Consider the following 19,347-nt stretch of genomic DNA (forward strand, 5'->3'; position numbering starts at 1 on the left):
TTGTTGAGACTAGACCAGAGGCTCACACGGGAGCAAATTCGGTTCCTGTTAAATTTACTTGGACGTAGTGTTATGGAAACTAAAAGTGTACCATTATCAACACGCTGTCTACAAATTCAAGTTAAGTGTTCTTTCCGAAACCCATTATCTATCATTAGTGGCCATTAATGTCATTGGGTAGGGTTAGCCGGTTAGAACGCGAAATCGCCTCATACTAAAGGTAATTAAGCCAGGTCTTTATTGTTCCATGTACAATGTTTCTCTGAAATACCTGTCATATACTAGGTTTCTGGCTTCACAGCTAGCGCCCTTTTAACAGGTCAAGACGAGGAAGCATGTTTGTGCTTCAGTTACCAGCACGTGGAAGCTACCTCAAAGAGGGAAAATGTGGTCTACATCCTGGTTATACCTGCTGTATAAATAAGATAAGGAACCTTTTCAATGTATGTAGTTAATTCTGTAGTTTGATTGGCTGCATATATATAAACTAATAAACCCCCCCTAATGTGTAGAGGATCGATTTGTGAGATTGAGATTATTGCAGAAATACAGTCCACTTAACATTATACAAATTGCTATCGAAGTATATAAATTAACGTAAATATAAATTCATATAAATTAAATAAATATAAATCTCACAGGTCGGTTCCCACAACTACACTTGTTGTCACGACAGCTCCAAATTTATTTATTTATTTATTTATTTATTTATTTATTTATTTATTTATACATATACAAGAAGGTACATTGGGTTTGTGAGAATACATTGGATAGTACAGTATTTACACTCTTGTAAAGCCACTAGTACGCACAGCGTTTCGGGCAGGTCCTTAATCTAACAGATAATTTTAAGTAGGTAATTTCTATCAGAATTGATAAATGATAAAGATACATTGCAAGAGAAAAAATGAGATGAGAGAGCTTAGTAAGTATATTAAAGCACATTGTTATATTAAAGCTCTGATTGATTACATTGACAGCTTGATTAGTAATTTAAACTAGATAAATAGACACCATACAGCAGATTGACAGCACATATAAGACAGCAATGATCACAATGGTAAAGATGTTCAGATTGGGTACATAAAGATTGGGAGACTGGGTAGCAATAGATACAGATAAATAAGATTAATAAACACCATACAGCAGATTGGCAGCACATATAGGAAGACAGCAATGATCACAATGGTAAAGATGTTCAAATTGGGAACATAAAGGTTGGGAGATTGGGTAGCAATAGATACAGTGCAATTTTAAGGCAAAAAGTGAAAAACTATGAAGATGAAATTAGGTACTTTTTAGTATTGATTTTGAATGATGTAAAAGTTGGACAGCTTTTCAATTCAATAGGGAGTGAGTTCCATAAACTGGGTCCCTTTATTTGCATAGAGTGTTTACACATATTAAGTTTAGCTCTGGGGATATCAAAGAGATATTTATTTCTGGTGTGGTGATAATGGGTCCTATTACATCTGTCCAGGAAGAGTTTCAGAGCAGGATTTGCATTTAAGAACAGGGTTTTGTAAATGTAGTTCACACAAGAGAATTTATGGAGTGAGATTATGTTTAGCATGTTTAGGGAGTTAAACTAGGGGGCTGAGTGTTGTCTGAAAGCAGAATTTGATATTATTCTGATAGCAGATTTTTGCTGGGTGATGATGGACTTGAGGTGGTTTGCAGTGGTTGAACCCCATGCACAGATACCATAGTTGAGATAGGGATAGATTAGTGCATAATATAGAGAGATGAGAGCAGAGTTAGGTACATAATATCTGATTTTGGAGAGTATACCAACTGTTTTAGAGACTTTCTTAGTTATGTGTTGTATGTGGGTACTGAAGTTGAGTCTCTTGTCTAGGAATAGGCCAAGAAACTTTTCATCATTTTTATTGCTAATGTTTACATTGTCTATCTGAAGCTGAATTGCATTTGTAGATTTGTTTCCAAATAGGATGTAGTAGGTCTTTTCTATGTTAAGTGTTAGTTTGTTGGTTGACATCCATAAGTGGACTTTTTTTAGTTCATTATTAACAACATCATTTAATGTATGTGGGTTGGCGTTGGAGTAGATGAGGGTAGTATCATCAGCAAACAAAATAGGTTTCAGAATGTTAGAGACATTAGGCAGATCATTGATGTATATAAGAAATAGAAGAGGTCCCAAGATGCTGCCCTGTGGCACTCCAACGGTTATTGGTAGAATGGGAGAGGTTATATTATTGATGGGTACACATTGGTGTCTATCACTAAGATAGGATTGGATATAGTCCAGTGCATGGCCTCGGATTCCATAATGATGGAGTTTACATAAGAGGTAATCGTGATTAACAGTATCAAAGGCCTTTCTCAGGTCAATGAAGAGTCCAATCGGAAACTCATTTTTGTCAAGGGCTGAGTAAATTATATCAAGGAGACTAATAATTGCATCGTTGGTACTCTTTTGAGAGCGGAAGCCAAACTGACAGGGGCTAAGAATGTCGAATTTTACGAGATAGGAGTAGAGCTGTTTATAGATAATTTTTTCAAATATTTTTGATAGAATGGGTAGGTTCGATATTGTTCTATAGTTGTTTATGTCTGCCGGATTACCTCCTTTATGAACTGGCGTTACTCTTGCTTTTTTAAGGATATCAGGGAAGGTATGACACTCAAGGGATTTGTTGAACAGCAGAACTATAGGTGGCGCAAGGGCATGGGAGGCGCTCTTGTATATAATGGATGGGATTTCACTGATGTTCCCAGCTTTGGTTTTTAGTGAGTGTATGATGGACACAACATCTGTCTGGCTGACTGGTGAAAGGAGAAGAGAGTTTGGATAGCTGCCTGAGAGATATGTGTTGATATGTGTCTGAGTCTGTGGGATTTTACTTGCAAGGTTAGCACCAATCGATGAAAAGAAGCTATTAAATTCATTCACCATTTCTAAGTCAGATGACGGTGTAAGGCCATCCTTAGAGAGTGTTATCTGGTTGTGGGAGTGTTGTTTAGTTCCTAGGATGTTAGAGATGGTATTCCATGTGCTTTTCATGTTGCCTTTTGCTTCTTTGAATCTAGTCTCATAATATGAAAGTTTTGCTTTTCTTATGATACTGGTAAGCACTGATGAGTACCTTTTAACTACTTCCTTTGAAACTAGGCCATTCCTAAATTTCTTTTCATATTCATGTTTTTTTGTTGATTGATTTAATTATGCCACTTGTGAGCCACGGGTTATTTTTTCTTTTATCAGTTACTTGTTTGGTAAGGAGGGGACAGTGAGTGTTGTAGAGGCTTACAGTTTTGGAGAGAAAGAGGTTAGTTGATGAGTTTATATCCTGTGTATTATTAAATTCAGATTCCCAGTTAATATTGTGAAGTGCATTAGAGAGATTGCCTAAAGCTGATTCACTATGTAGCCTGAATGAGAGTTTCTTGGTTTCTGGTGGTGATGTGTCCAAGTTTGCTATGAGGAAGGTAGGATAGTGGTCAGTTGTTCTGTCATAAATTACCCCAGATGTAAGGGGGAGCTGTTATATTAGTCCATAGGTGATCCAGGATAGTGGCAGATGTTTGAGTGACTCGGGTGGGCTTGGTGATTGTGGGGTTTAGCATACAGGAGTGCATGCTGTTACGGAAATAGTCAACTTGAGGGTTGTTTTGAAGACCTAGGTCAATATTGAAATCACCTCCCAGAATGATGTGATTTTTGATGAGATTGTTATTTATGATAAGATTCCTTACATTGTCTGAGAATAAAGCTATGTTGGTGTTAGGAAATCTATAGATGGCACCGATAGTCAGGGAGGATTTAAGGGATTTACTGGAGAACTTGGCAAAGGTATATTCACAATAGTCGTCTCTATCACTAATAACACTATTGCAAATGAAGGTATCTTTTTAATATATTGCTGTGCCACCACATTTTTTATTAGGCCTGCAGTTATGAATGGCTTTATAACCAGCTAAGTTGTAGAGTTGGGTATAGTCATTACTTAGCCAAGTTTCCGTTAAAATGATGAATGATAATTTAGTACCTAGTGCTGTAAGTAGTGCATTTATATCATCAAAATGTTTACCAAGTGACCTAACATTTTGGTTGTAAACTGATAAGCAGGTGCTATTTAGGAGTTTGTTTTTTGCAAGATTTGCTGTGTAATACCTGCAATAATGATGATCAATGTGCTGATTTGTGTGGATATGGGACAGAAGATTTCGATCAGGATCAATATCAGTAAGCATATAGAAAAAATAATGTCACGATTCAATAAGATAAGCAATTACAGGAACAGTTAAATACTAAATCTGCTGTAAAATAGAAAGTAATTATAGCAAAACACAACAATATAATAATATAACAATACAATAAGAGCTAACAAAGTATTAAGTCTACTAAAATTAGAGAATAATTATGGCAAAACACAACAATAAATGCAAGTAAACAAAAGAATTGAAACCATTAGAGGTAGAATAAAGGTCACTAGATAGCCATGGAGGCTACACAAGTTTGGTGTAGAGAACAAAAAATCAGTAGAGACTGTCAAGATGAATATATAAAAAAATTGACAAATGATAATTGTAAAGTAAAATAATCTTAGAGATAATAAATTTTATTTAGCTTAGTTTTTAACCTATAATTATTATGAACTTAATTAAGAGAACAAAATGAGATCAGTAATTGATTTCAATAAATGACATATATCAATACAATCAAATTTAAAATTTAAAAAGAATAGGGTAAGATTAGATTTAAGAGTAAAATTTTACAATGATACTGGGGTAGATGCTTGCATAAGTGCATGGAGACTTGACGGATTATTTAGGAAATTATATGAATGAGAGAACATTAGGTAAATGGTAATTCAGAGACAGCACCTTGGACAAAGTTAGATTAAGTTAGGTTAGGCTCAGGCACTGAAAGAGTTATTTTAAATGAATGAATGAAGAATGATCTCCCACAACCTGGCTTGGAGACAAGGGGATCAGGGCAGCACTCCGCTCAGTGCTAGCAGCAACACAGACAGACAGGCTGACAGACAGATGTCGCAACAAGTCCCTTTACAAATTACATCTGAATTTGGCCGTTTGCCTGTATGGCCGAAAATGGACGTAATTTGAAAAAGATAAATAATTGAAAATAAATTTTGTTTTTTTTCTTCCAAAACAGCAAATTAAGGGTCCTCTGGTAGGTTAGGAGGGCAGGAAGTTTTCCTAAGGTTTCAAATCGTCACGAAAACAGTTAATTGAAAGTTTCCTTTCCTAACCTAACCGAGTAAACCGGAGAGACAGACTAATGTTTCTGTTTCCAAAACAGAAAACGGGACAGTACGTCACTTTCGTGAGCCGAATTCATTTCAAATTACGTTAATTTTACAAGCAACGTTATTTTTAAGAGGACAGGTTGAATAGACAGACAGACAGACAGACAGACAGACATTGCATTAGGAAAAAAGACATTAAGAGATAATTTAAGACTGAAAGGGGCCAAGAGAGAGATGGTGAATGAGACATAAGAACAGGGGAGTACAAGAATAATCACTACAAATCCGGACTTACACGAAGAATGGGGAGGTGGTGGTGGTGTTCAGGACTAACTGGCCCAGCGTGTGAACTGCCCCTCCGCCTCCTTCCTTCTTCTGCTGCGTCCCTCTACTGCTGCTGCTGCTCCTGCTTGTGCTACTGCTGCTGCTCCTGCTTGTGCTACTGCTGCTGCTCCTGCTTGTGCTACTGCTGCTGCTCTCCTCGCTCCCACCCCGGCTACTCTCCTGCTTCTATCCGGGAGGAGTAAAATTTAAAGCATTAACATCTACATATTTGTTCAATGTCAACCTATATTCTTGCATTCATATCTTCTATTACGTTATAGTGTCATGAAGGCAGTCCTCTCCTAATATTAGTGACTTAAAATACAGTTATGTGTTCCGGCTCTGATTTTCTTGCCTTAGAGTTGTGGCTTTAGCGACACTATGAAAGACATCCTGCAGCGTCCAGTACCCAGGATCTCAGTCGTTGTCGCCTTCAGTGACTAATATTCGTAGATGGGCTCCTTATGACACCCATAACATGTGACTGAATGGCCTCATAAGTGAGAGTCCAAGCCTAATGTTAATGGTAGAGCGCCGTTGGCCCCCTTACATTTCTCCAATCCCCTCCCTACGACCCAGTGCTAATACACAACACAACTTTCCTGTCGGCAATGAGCCCCTTGCAACACGGGTGACGTTTATCAACGGGTTATAACCTTTACACAACCAAACACGATTCCGCCATCACGATTAACGTTATGTCAACAGGTAACTCATCCCCGCCCCTGGGTACCTATCCCAGCTCTCCTCCTGACGTGGTCGACCTGACTATCCTTCCTAACCATGAGGATGTCTCGCCCTCAAGGGAGTGGGAGATGTTAATGATTTGTGAGGATTGATGTGGCAGGTGCTGACGTCAGCTTAGGAGTTACACTCCCCCTGGAGACCGATCTGTTCCATCACGCTCGGGTCTTGTATGTGTTGCCTACTGAAATATCTGGGGGAAATGTCGCGCCTTCCCTCTGGGGTCTTTCCTCACAAATTTGGGCCAGCCTTGTCTCTTAAGATTGTGATTAGTGGAGGAGGTGACTGTGGGGGGCTTCAAGCTGGGGTCCTCCGAGAGTCTGGGTTGGTGGAGTCTTCAATGTGGGGTACTCAGAGTGTGTGGGGGTCCTCCGGGAGTGTGGGGGGAGGAGGGAGGTGGCATCAAGCTGGTGAGTGATCTATTCGTAGACAAAGGCACTTAATGGTCGTGATACTGAACTTTTGATACCTAGCAGGTGAGTTGAATGGTAACTCTAGTAGCTATATACTCTACGACAGCTGATTATCAAGCAGATGACTATCTACATCTATTTCTATCATACCAACTTAGTTTTTGGTTCTGTGGATGATTACGTGTGTTTTTAATACGTGGGTGTAGCATTTAGAGTTGTGATACAAGCAGAGGTGGTCAGCGAAGCACTGTTTGAGAAATGTTCGAACGTCATCGGTTGTCAGTGTGTAAGTCGTTGGACGGGTTTTGTGTTGATGAGGACAGGCAGTGTGTTGATGAGGACGGCCAGTGTGTTGATGAGGATGGGCTATGTGTTGATGAGGACGGGCTGTGTGTTGATGAGGAAGGGCTGTGTGTCGATGAGGACGGGCTGTGTGTTGATGAGGACGGGCTGTGTGTTGATGAGGACGGGCTGTGTGATGATGAGGACGGGCTGTGTGTTGATGAGGACGAGTTGTGTGTTGATGAGGACGGGCAGTGTGTTGATGAGGACAGGGTGTGTGTTAATGAGGACGGGCTGTGTGTTGATGAGGATGGGCTGTGTTGATGAGGACGAGTTGTGTGTTGATGAGGAAGGGCTGTGTGTTGATGAGGACGGGCTGTGTGTTGATGACGATGGACTATGTGTTGATGAGGACGGGCTGTGTGTTGATGAGGAAGGGCTGTGTGTTGATGAGGACAGGCTGTGTGTTGATGAGGATAGGTTGAGAGTTGAAGAGGATGGGCTGAGTGTTGATGAGAATGGGTTGTGTGTTGATGAGGACGGGCTGTGTGTTGATGAGGACGGGCTGTGTGTTGATGAGGATGGGCTGTGTGTTGATGAGGACGGGCTGTGTGTTGATGTGGATGGGCTGTGTGTTGATGAGGACGGGTTGTGTGTTGATGAGGAAGGGATGTGTGATGATGAGGACGAGCTGTGTGATGATGAGGACGGGCTGTGTGTTGATGAAGACGGGCTGTGTGTTGATGAGGACTGACTGTGTGTTGATGAGGACGGGCTGTGTGTTGATGAGGACGGGCTGTGAGTTGATGAGGACCGACTGTGTGTTGATGAGGACAGGCTGTGTGTTGATGAGGACGGGCTGTGTGTTGATGTGGACGGGCTGTGTGTTGATGAGCACGGGATGTGTGTTGATGACGACGGGCTGTGTGTTGATGAGGACAGGCTGTGTGTTGATGTGGACGGGCTGTGTGTTGATGAGGACGGGCTGTGTGTTGATGAGGACGGGCTGTGTGTTGAGGAGGACGGGTTGTGTGCTGATGAGAACAGGTTGTGTGTTGATGAGGACGGGCTTTGTGTTGATGAGAACCGGCTGTATGTTAATGAGGACGGGCAGTGTGTTGATGAGGATGGGTTGTGAATTGATGAGGATGGGCTGTGTGTTGATGTTGATGAGGACGGGCTGTGTGTTGATGAGGACGGGCAGTGTGTTGATGAGGACGAGCAACGTGTTGATGAGGACGGGCTGTGTGTTGATGAGCGCGGGCTGTGTGTTGATGAGGACGGGGTGTGTGTTGATGAAAAAGGGCTGTGTGTTGATGAGGACCGACACTGTGTTGATGAGGTCGGGCTGTGTATTGATGAGGATGGGCTGTATGTTGATGAGGACGGGCTGTGTGTTGACTAGGATGGGCTGTGTGTTGTTGAGGACGGGCTGTGTGTTGATGAGGACGGGCTGTGTGTTGACTAGGATGGGCTGTGTGTTGATTTGGACGGGCTGTGTGTTGACTAGGATGGGCTGTGTGTTGATTTGGACGGGCTGTGTGTTGATGAGGACTGACTGTGTGTTGATGAGGACGGGCTGTGTGTTGATGAGGACGGGCTTTGTGTTGATGAGGACGGGCTGTGAGTTGATGAGGACCGACTGTGTGTTGATGAGGACAGGCTGTGTGTTGATGAGGACGGGCTGTGTGTTGATGTGGACGGGCTGTGAATTGATGAGGACCGACTGTGTGTTGATGAGGACAGGCTGTGTGTTGATGAGGACGGGCTGTGTGTTGATGAGGACGGGCTGTGAGTTGATGAGGACCGACTGTGTGTTTTTTTTTCATTGTTGAGAGAAAGACTGAGGCTATGGCTGAGTTTGGTGCAGACTTTGGAATGTTGTCTTCGAGTTGTATTGCTGTATTAGGAGTTGTATAAAGCCAGGGTGGAATAGGTGTCAGTCTTTCTCTCAACAATGAAAAATTGCTACCCAAATACCACAGCGATTTATACAGATGGATCTCGCATCATCAAGAACAACGTACCCTCGGTCACTAGCGCTGTATGGATACCGGAATACCATCTCAAGCAGGGATGGCGGTTACCAAACCAACTATCTGTTTTCACAGCTGAATTATATGCCTTATATCAAGCTCTCCAAATAATCACAACATTACCAGTCGGGACATGTACAATCTGCAGTGACTCCAAGAGTGCGATTCAAGCAATTACGTACTCTTCAAAAACGTGCAAGGAGTTTGTTTACCCATGTCTTCAACTGCTTCATGAACATCGATTGAACGGTTATGATACCTCTATCCAATGGGTGCCAGCGCATTGTGGTATTCTCCATAATGAACTAGTAGATCAACTAGCCAAAGCAATGCACAACACACCTCACATTACCCGTCATCCAATTCCCCATGTTGCACGTAAAGGAGCCTTCAAAAATACCATCACCCAAGATTTTGCGACGAAATGGAAAACGTGATGCTCACCTTTGTACTATGGGTCCATTAAAAAGAAATGGGAAACTTGGAAACATGTCAGATATAAAAGCAGAGAAATTGATATAGCGATGACCAGATTAAGGCTGGGACACACCACACTAGCAGCACACAGCTCTAAGTACAGAACAGACATCAACGAACTCTGCATCCACTGTCAGGTGCCTGAAACAATCGAACACTATCTCCTTCACTGCTTCCGACACTATAGTGCCAGAGTAAATTTCAAACAAGAACTTATCTCACTTAAAATACCCTTTACCATCGAGCATATATTAGGAGGCGGTGACCACTCGTTACAAGAAAAATACCAAATAGTCAAAGCACTGGCTAAATATCTCCAATCGACCAACAAATTGGGTCACATCTGACCCGCGCCACATTTATACCTGGCGCCACCAACAGCTAAACTCAGAAAACAACTGCCTCGTCGCAACACCATGGATCAGCTGACGCCATAAACACAACACACCGCCCTACGGTGCGGCAAGTCTCCCTCTAACACACGCCTCTGTTTTAGTCGCCGCTCCTCTGTCTACAGCACAACGCAACAAGCACTTTTGAAACTCTTATCATCTTCAACATAAACGCCTCTACCAACATCTGTACTGGTGCAGTCATCGCGAGGACAAACCCTTCATGCAAACTGCACCTACTATCAAGAAGAAGAAGACTGTGTGTTGATGAGGACAGGCTGTGTGTTGATGAGGACGGGATGTGTGTTGATGAGGACGGGTTGTGTGTTGATGAGGACGGGCAGTGTGTTGATGAGGATCGACTGTGAGTTGATGAGGGTCAGGTTGTATGTTGATGAGGAATAGTTGTGTGTTGATGAGGACGGGTTGTGTGTTGATGAGGTCGGGTTGTGTGTTGATGAGGTCGGGTTGTGTGCTGATGAGGACCGACTGTGTGTTGATGAGGACAGGCTGTGTGTTGATGAGGACGGGCTGTGTGTTGATGTGGACGGGCTGTGAGTTGATGAGGACCGACTGTGTGTTGATGAGGACCGACTGTGTGTTGATGAGGGTCAGGTTGTATGTTGATGAGGACGAGTTGTGTGTAGATGAGGACGGGTTGTGTGTTGAAGAGGACGGGCTGTGTGTTGATGAGGACGGGCTGTGTGTTGATGAGGATGGGTTGTGTGTTGATGAGGACGGGCTGTGTGTTGATGAGGACGGGTTGTGTGTTAATGAGGACGGGCTGTGTGTTGATGAGGACGGGGTGTGTGTTGATGAAAAAGGGCTGTGTGTTGATGAGGACCGACAGTGTGTTGATGAGGTCGGGCTGTGTATTGATGAGGATGGGCTGTATGTTGATGAGGACGGGCTGTGTGTTGACTAGGATGGGCTGTGTGTTGTTGAGGACGGGCTGTGTGTTGATGAGGACGGGCTGTGTGTTGACTAGGATGGGCTGTGTGTTGATTTGGACGGGCTGTGTGTTGACTAGGATGGGCTGTGTGTTGATTTGGACGGGCTGTGTGTTGATGAGGACTGACTGTGTGTTGATGAGGACGGGCTGTGTGTTGATGAGGACGGGCTTTGTGTTGATGAGGAAGGCTGTGAGTTGATGAGGACCGACTGTGTGTTGATGAGGACAGGCTTCTGTGTTGATGAGGACGGGCTGTGTGTTGATGTGGACGGGCTGTGAATTGATGAGGACCGACTGTGTGTTGATGAGGACAGGCTGTGTGTTGATGAGGACGGGCTGTGTGTTGATGAGGACGGGCTGTGAGTTGATGAGGACCGACTGTGTGTTGATGAGGACAGGCTGTGTGTTGATGAGGACGGGATGTGTGTTGATGAGGACGGGTTGTGTGTTGATGAGGACGGGCTGTGTGTTGATGAGGATCGACTGTGAGTTGATGAGGGTCAGGTTGTATGTTGATGAGGAATAGTTGTGTGTTGATGAGGACGGGTTGTGTGTTGATGAGGTCGGGTTGTGTGTTGATGAGGTCGGGTTGTGTGCTGATGAGGACCGACTGTGTGTTGATGAGGACAGGTTGTGTGTTGATGAGGACGGGCTGTGTGTTGATGTGGACGGGCTGTGAGTTGATGAGGACCGACTGTGTGTTGATGAGGACCGACTGTGTGTTGATGAGGGTCAGGTTGTATGTTGATGAGGACGAGTTGTGTGTAGATGAGGACGGGTTGTGTGTTGAAGAGGACGGGCTGTGTGTTGATGAGGACGGGCTGTGTGTTGATGAGGATGGGTTGTGTGTTGATGAGGACGGGCTGTGTGTTGATGAGGACGGGTTGTGTGTTAATGAGGACGGGCTGTGTGTTGATGAGGACGGGGTGTGTGTTGATGAAAAAGGGCTGTGTGTTGATGAGGACCGACAGTGTGTTGATGAGGTCGGGCTGTGTATTGATGAGGATGGGCTGTATGTTGATGAGGACGGGCTGTGTGTTGACTAGGATGGGCTGTGTGTTGTTGAGGACGGGCTGTGTGTTGATGAGGACGGGCTGTGTGTTGACTAGGATGGGCTGTGTGTTGATTTGGACGGGCTGTGTGTTGACTAGGATGGGCTGTGTGTTGATTTGGACGGGCTGTGTGTTGATGAGGACTGACTGTGTGTTGATGAGGACGGGCTGTGTGTTGATGAGGACGGGCTTTGTGTTGATGAGGAAGGCTGTGAGTTGATGAGGACCGACTGTGTGTTGATGAGGACAGGCTTCTGTGTTGATGAGGACGGGCTGTGTGTTGATGTGGACGGGCTGTGAATTGATGAGGACCGACTGTGTGTTAATGAGGACAGGCTGTGTGTTGATGAGGACGGGCTGTGTGTTGATGAGGACGGGCTGTGAGTTGATGAGGACCGACTGTGTGTTGATGAGGACAGGCTGTGTGTTGATGAGGACGGGATGTGTGTTGATGAGGACGGGTTGTGTGTTGATGAGGACGGGCTGTGTGTTGATGAGGATCGACTGTGAGTTGATGAGGGTCAGGTTGTATGTTGATGAGGACTAGTTGTGTGTTGATGAGGACGGGTTGTGTGTTGATGAGGTCGGGTTGTGTGTTGATGATGTCGGGTTGTGTGCTGATGAGGACCGACTGTGTGTTGATGAGGACAGGCTGTGTGTTGATAAGGACAGGCTGTGTGTTGATGTGGACGGGCTGTGAGTTGATGAGGACCGACTGTGTGTTGATGAGGACCGACTGTGTGTTGATGAGGGTCAGGTTGTATGTTGATGAGGACGAGTTGTGTGTTGATGAGGATGGGTTGTGAACTGATGAGGATGGGCTGTGTGTTGATGTTGATGAGGACGGGCTGTGTGTTGATGAGGACGGGCAGTGTGTTGATGAGGACGAGCAACGTGTTGATGAGGACGGGCTGTGTGTTGATGAGCGCGAGCTGTGTGTTGATGAGGACGGGGTGTGTGTTGATGAAAAAGGGCTGTGTGTTGATGAGGACCGACAGTGTGTTGATGAGGTCGGGCTGTGTATTGATGAGGATGGGCTGTATGTTGATGAGGACGGGCTGTGTGTTGACTAGGATGGGCTGTGTGTTGTTGAGGACGGGCTGTGTGTTGATGAGGACGGGCTGTGAGTTGATGAGGACCGACTGTGTGTTGATGAGGACCGACTGTGTGTTGATGAGGGTCAGGTTGTATGTTGATGAGGACTAGTTGTGTGTTGATGAGGACGGGTTGTGTGTTGAAGAGGACGGGCTGTGTGTTGATGAGGACGGGCTGTGTGTTGATGAGGATGGGTTGTGTGTTGATGAGGACGGGTTGTGTGTTAATGAGGACGGGCTGTGTGTTGATGAGGACGGGCTGTGTGTTGATGAGGACGGGCTGTGTGTGTTGATGAGGACGGGTTGTGTGTTGATGAGGACGGGCTGTGTGTTGATGAGGATGGGTTGTGTGTTGAGGAAGACGGGCTGTGTGTTGATGAGGACGGGTTGTGTGTTAATGAGGACGGGCTGTGTGTTGATGAGGACGGGCTGTGTGTTGATGAGGACGGGGTGTGTGTTGATGAAAAAGGGCTGTGTGTTGATGAGGACCGACAGTGTGCTGATGAGGTCGGGCTGTGTATTGATGAGGATGGGCTGTATGTTGATGAGGACGGGCTGTGTGTTGACTAGGATGGGCTGTGTGTTGTTGAGGACGGGCTGTGTGTTGATGAGGACGGGCTGTGAGTTGATGAGGACCGACTGTGTGTTGATGAGGACCGACTGTGTGTTGATGAGGGTCAGGTTGTATGTTGATGAGGACTAGTTGTGTGTTGATGAGGACGGGTTGTGTGTTGAAGAGGACGGGCTGTGTGTTGATGAGGACGGGCTGTGTGTTGATGAGGATGGGTTGTGTGTTGATGAGGACGGGTTGTGTGTTAATGAGGACGGGCTGTGTGTTGATGAGGACGGGCTGTGTGTTGATGAGGACGGGCTGTGTGTGTTGATGAGGACGGGTTGTGTGTTGATGAGGACGGGCTGTGTGTTGATGAGGATGGGTTGTGTGTTGAGGAGGACGGGCTGTGTGTTGATGAGGACGGGTTGTGTGTTAATGAGGACGGGGTGTGTGTTGATGAAAAAGGGCTGTGTGTTGATGAGGACCGACAGTGTGTTGATGAGGTCGGGCTGTGTATTGATGAGGATGGGCTGTATGTTGATGAGGACGGGCTGTGTGTTGACTAGGATGGGCTGTGTGTTGTTGAGGACGGGCTGTGTGTTGATGAGGACGGGCTGTGAGTTGATGAGGACCGACTGTGTGTTGATGAGGACCGACTGTGTGTTGATGAGGGTCAGGTTGTATGTTGATGAGGACTAGTTGTGTGTTGATGAGGACGGGTTGTGTGTTGAAGAGGACGGGCTGTGTGTTGATGAGGACGGGCTGTGTGTTGATGAGGATGGGTTGTGTGTTGATGAGGACGGGTTGTGTGTTAATGAGGACGGGCTGTGTGTTGATGAGGACGGGCTGTGTGTTGATGAGGACGGGCTGTGTGTGTTGATGAGGACGGGTTGTGTGTTGATGAGGACGGGCTGTGTGTTGATGAGGATGGGTTGTGTGTTGAGGAGGACGGGCTGTGTGTTGATGAGGACGGGTTGTGTGTTAATGAGGACGGGCTGTGTGTTGATGAGGACGGGCTGTGTGTTGATGAGGACGGGCTGTGTGTGTTGATGAGGACGTGTTGTGTGTTGATGAGGTCAGGTTGCATAACTGATGACGTTCGAAAAATGTTCCGCTGACGTTCGAAAAGTGTTCCGCTGACGACCTCTGTTTGAATCACATTTCCGTAAATGTTTCACCCACGCACTACAAACACAAATATTTTGCCATCAGAGCCTAAACAGCGGGCCTAACCTACCTTACGCCTTGATATGCTAATATTGAATATTATTAATAATTTGTTTTAAGAAAATCGCTATTTTGAATATGCATTATGTAAAATTGACGAATGAGCCTTTGGGAGCTGGGAGCTGGATGGTTGAACATTGCCTGAAGACAAGTAATAATACTATTAATTAAAAAGTGCTTTTGGTAACTAGCAATATATTAATACTAATTTATCAGCAGCTAACGAAATATGGGCAACGCCCCACATATTTCCCACTATGCATGATGATCAGTATTATCGTAACTAAAAAGTGTTTTTACTGTTTTAATTACACGTTTTTGTGTTGTTCAATTTATTTTCAAGAGCCGTGACTCATCTAGCTTCTGTGATCAAGAGTTACGTGACTCTCCCAACCCAGCACCTGCGGGAAGTCAAGTGACAATCAGCCAATGATTTCGGAAATAAGTTACGAAAGCCACTTGTATTGGCCAGGATATTAAAGATCCGGATCCATTCAGCAGAGAGCAGACTCTGTCTCAGGGAGGCCAAACTTACCTCGCACGAACCTAGACCTACAACAGAGTCCCGAAACACGAAGAATATGCAAAGGAAACCGTAAATCGCTTCGGTTAAGAAAGTTTTTTTTTTATTGAGCGGTGGTTCGCTTCAACAAGCAGACGAGGATCAATAATCAGAAACTGCTACCCGGGCAATTGCTCCACCGTCCCGCCACCAGGAGTGGGCCGCAACACTTACGACGCTACGTTAGAACATGGGAACAACATGTACAGTGACGATGGAGGCATCAGAGATATTAGAGGTGTCACAGAAATCAGAAGCATCAGAGTCGTGTCAGGTATCAGCAATGAGAGGCAGCAGAGGCCCGAGCAGCACCTGGCTGCCACCTATGAAGGAGGTTCAGAGTGTAAGACTAGGTGTTGAGGAGGCGAGGACACTACTTCCCGCTCGGAGAAGACAGGACCCAACGACGATATTATAGTACCGAACTTACCGTTGTTTCAAGTATTATCATATTATGGACATTCTACAAGTAGAATACAGAGCAGATGTAGATGGACATCAACATCTTCATCTATGGATGTAGAATGCAGAGTATTCTACATCCAAAGAATAGATGGATGTAAAATGTTCTGTATTCCACTTTCAGATCAGAGAATAACGTTCTTTGTCCTGTCACCAAATGCACAGATACTTTATGTCTTGAGAGTTAGCATAGAATCTTTCGTGTTTGCTGTGACTCTACTTTTTTCTAATTTTGCTAGGAGTCAGTTGCCATTTTTTTCATATTATTGTATGTTTTGAATATCATGGTTGTGTATAATTGATCTCTCCTCAGTTGACTCCCGCCATACGGAGGTTCCATCTAGAGATGGATTCTGATAATTAAGAACATCACTGAGGATTGATGCTAACTACCAAGACAAAGGTGGTCAGCAACCTATCATAACTACCACAACACAGGAACCACCAATCATAACTACCACAACACAGGAACCACCAATCATAACTACCACAACACAGGAACCACCAATCATAACTAGCACAACACAGGAACCACCAATCATAACTACCACAACACAGGAACCACCAATCATAACTAGCACAACACAGGACCCACCAATCATAACTACCACAACACAGGAACCACCAATCATAACTACCACAACACAGGAACCACCAATCATAACTAGCACAACACAGGAACCACCAATCATAACTACCACAACACAGGAACCACCAATCATAACTACCACAACACAGGAACGACCTACCATAACTACCACAACACAGGAACGACCTACTATAACTACCACAACACAGGAACCACCAATCATAACTAGCACAACACAGGAACCACCTACCATAACTACCAGAACACAGGAACCATCTACCATAACTACCACAACACAGGAACGACCTACTATAACTACCACAACACAGGAACCACCAATCATAACTACCACAACACAGGAACCACCAATCATAACTACCACAACACAGGAACCACCAATCATAACTACCACAACACAGGAACCACCAATCATAACTACCACAACACAGGAACCACCAATCATAACTACCACACCACAGGAACCACCAATCATAACTACCACACCACAGGAACCACCTACCATAACTACCACAACACAGGAACGACCAACTATAACTACCACAACACAGGAACCACCAATCATAACTAGCACAACACAGGAACCACCTACCATAAGTACCACACCACAGGAACCACCTACCATAACTACCACAACACAGGAACCACCTACCATACCTACCACACCACAGGAATCACCTACAATAACTACCACAACACAGGATCCACCTACAATAATTACCACAACAAAAGAACCACCTACCATACTATCAGAACACAGGAACCACCTACCATAACTACCACAACACAGGAACCACCAATCATAACTACCACAACACAGGAACCACCAATCATAACTACCAGAACACAGGACCCACCAATCATAACTACCACAACACAAGAACCACCAATCATAACTACCACAACACAGGACCCACCAATCATAACTACCACAACACAGGAACCACCAATCATAACTACCAGAACACAGGACCCACCAATCATAACTACCACAACACAAGAACCACCAATCATAACTACCACAACACAGGACCCACCAATCATAACTACCACAACACAGGAACCACCAATCATAACTACCAGAACACAGGACCCACCAATCATAACTACCACAACACAGGAACCACCTACCATAACTTCCACAACACAGGACCCACCAATCATAACTACCACAACACAGGAACCACCAATCATAACTACCACAACACAGGAACTACCAATCATAACTACCACAACACAGGAACCACCTACCATAACTTCCACAACACAGGAACCAGCAACAATAACTACACCAACACTTGAATACAATAAAAAGATCAGCTACCTCACAGTTTGAAGATCTTTCTAGGAGACTGTCAAATTATCTGGGAAATATTTTTCTTGATAGAACGCTAACATAACACTGTCATGCATAACACAATGTAACATAACACTGTCATGCATAACACAATGTAACATAACACTGTCATGCATAACACAATGTAACATAACACTGTCATGCATAACACAATGTAACATAACACTGTCATGTATAACACAATGTAACATAACACTGTCATGCCTAACACAATGTAACATAACACTGTCATGCATAACACAATGTAACATAACACTGTCATGCATAACACAATGTAACATAACACTGTCATGCATAACACAATGTAACATAACACTGTCATGCATAACACAATGTAACATAACACTGTCATGTATAACACAATGTAACATAACACTGTCATGCCTAACACAATGTAACATAACACTGTCATGCATAACACAATGTAACATAACACTGTCATGCATAACACAATGTAACATAACACTGTCATGCATAACACAATGTAACATAACACTGTCATGCATAACACAATGTAACATAACACTGTCATGTATAACACAATGTAACATAACACTGTCATGCCTAACACAATGTAACATAACACTGTCATGCATAACACAATGTAACATAACACTGTCATGCATAACACAATGTAACATAACACTGTCATGCATAACACAATGTAACATAACACTGTCATGTATAACACACTGTAACATAACACTATCATGCATAACACAATTTAACATAACACTGTCATGCGTAACACAATGTAACATAACACTGTCATGCGTAACACAATGTAACATAATACTGTCATGCATAACACAATATAACATAACACTGTCATGCATAACACAATGTAACAAAACACTGTCATACATAACACAATGTAACAGAACACTGTCATGCATAACACTAACGTAACATTAACTAGTGTTACACAGATTAAAGTACCGCCATCTACCATAACATTATCTTGCATTACTCTATCAAACGTAACACTAACGTAGCACTATCTTTGGTAACACTTTGTAACGTAACACTATCATATGTAACACTACCTTACATAACAATATCTGGCATAACACCACCTAACATACCAATATTTTATGTTACACTATCAAATGTAAAACTATCTTATGTAACACTATCTAACGTAACAATATCTTATGTAATAATATGCTACTTAACACTATTTAATGGAACAATATGCTACATAACACTATTTAACGTAACAGCACCTTACGTAACACTAATGCAACATTATCCTACGTAACACTCTCTAACGTAACAATATGCTATGTAATGTGGGAAATTTTTACCGCTATATCTATATTACTATCTAAGAAATGTATTATTTCTATATTAAATCTAAATCATAACAAATGCATATCAAAATCACATCAGAATCACTATAGATTCATTATACATCTGGATCATACATGACAATGCCACCTATGATTATGTACACCATAGGTCTCTACATGACTTTGTGCATGATTTCTCAAGAATCCAGACGCTTCTAGAAGGATTTCTTAATTAAAAAACTTTTGGAACAGTTGAATCGATTTCCAGTAGGGATTAAATCAAA

The 19,347-nt window shown here is 43.6% G+C and overlaps 1 protein-coding gene across 1 annotated transcript in view; it reads right to left on the minus strand.

The window, feature by feature from the left end:
* The window catches only part of LOC138371747 (uncharacterized), a 311,310-nt gene that overhangs the window by 77,596 nt on the left and 214,367 nt on the right, over positions 1–19,347 (minus strand). Inside the window, exon 5 of the mRNA XM_069336768.1 lies at positions 5,533–5,747. Within this exon, the coding sequence (XP_069192869.1) occupies positions 5,533–5,747 (215 nt within the window). The remainder of the gene's footprint in view (positions 1–5,532; positions 5,748–19,347) is intronic.

This window comes from Procambarus clarkii, chromosome 36 (assembly GCF_040958095.1).
Source record: "Procambarus clarkii isolate CNS0578487 chromosome 36, FALCON_Pclarkii_2.0, whole genome shotgun sequence".
Classification (NCBI taxonomy): domain Eukaryota; kingdom Metazoa; phylum Arthropoda; class Malacostraca; order Decapoda; family Cambaridae; genus Procambarus; species Procambarus clarkii.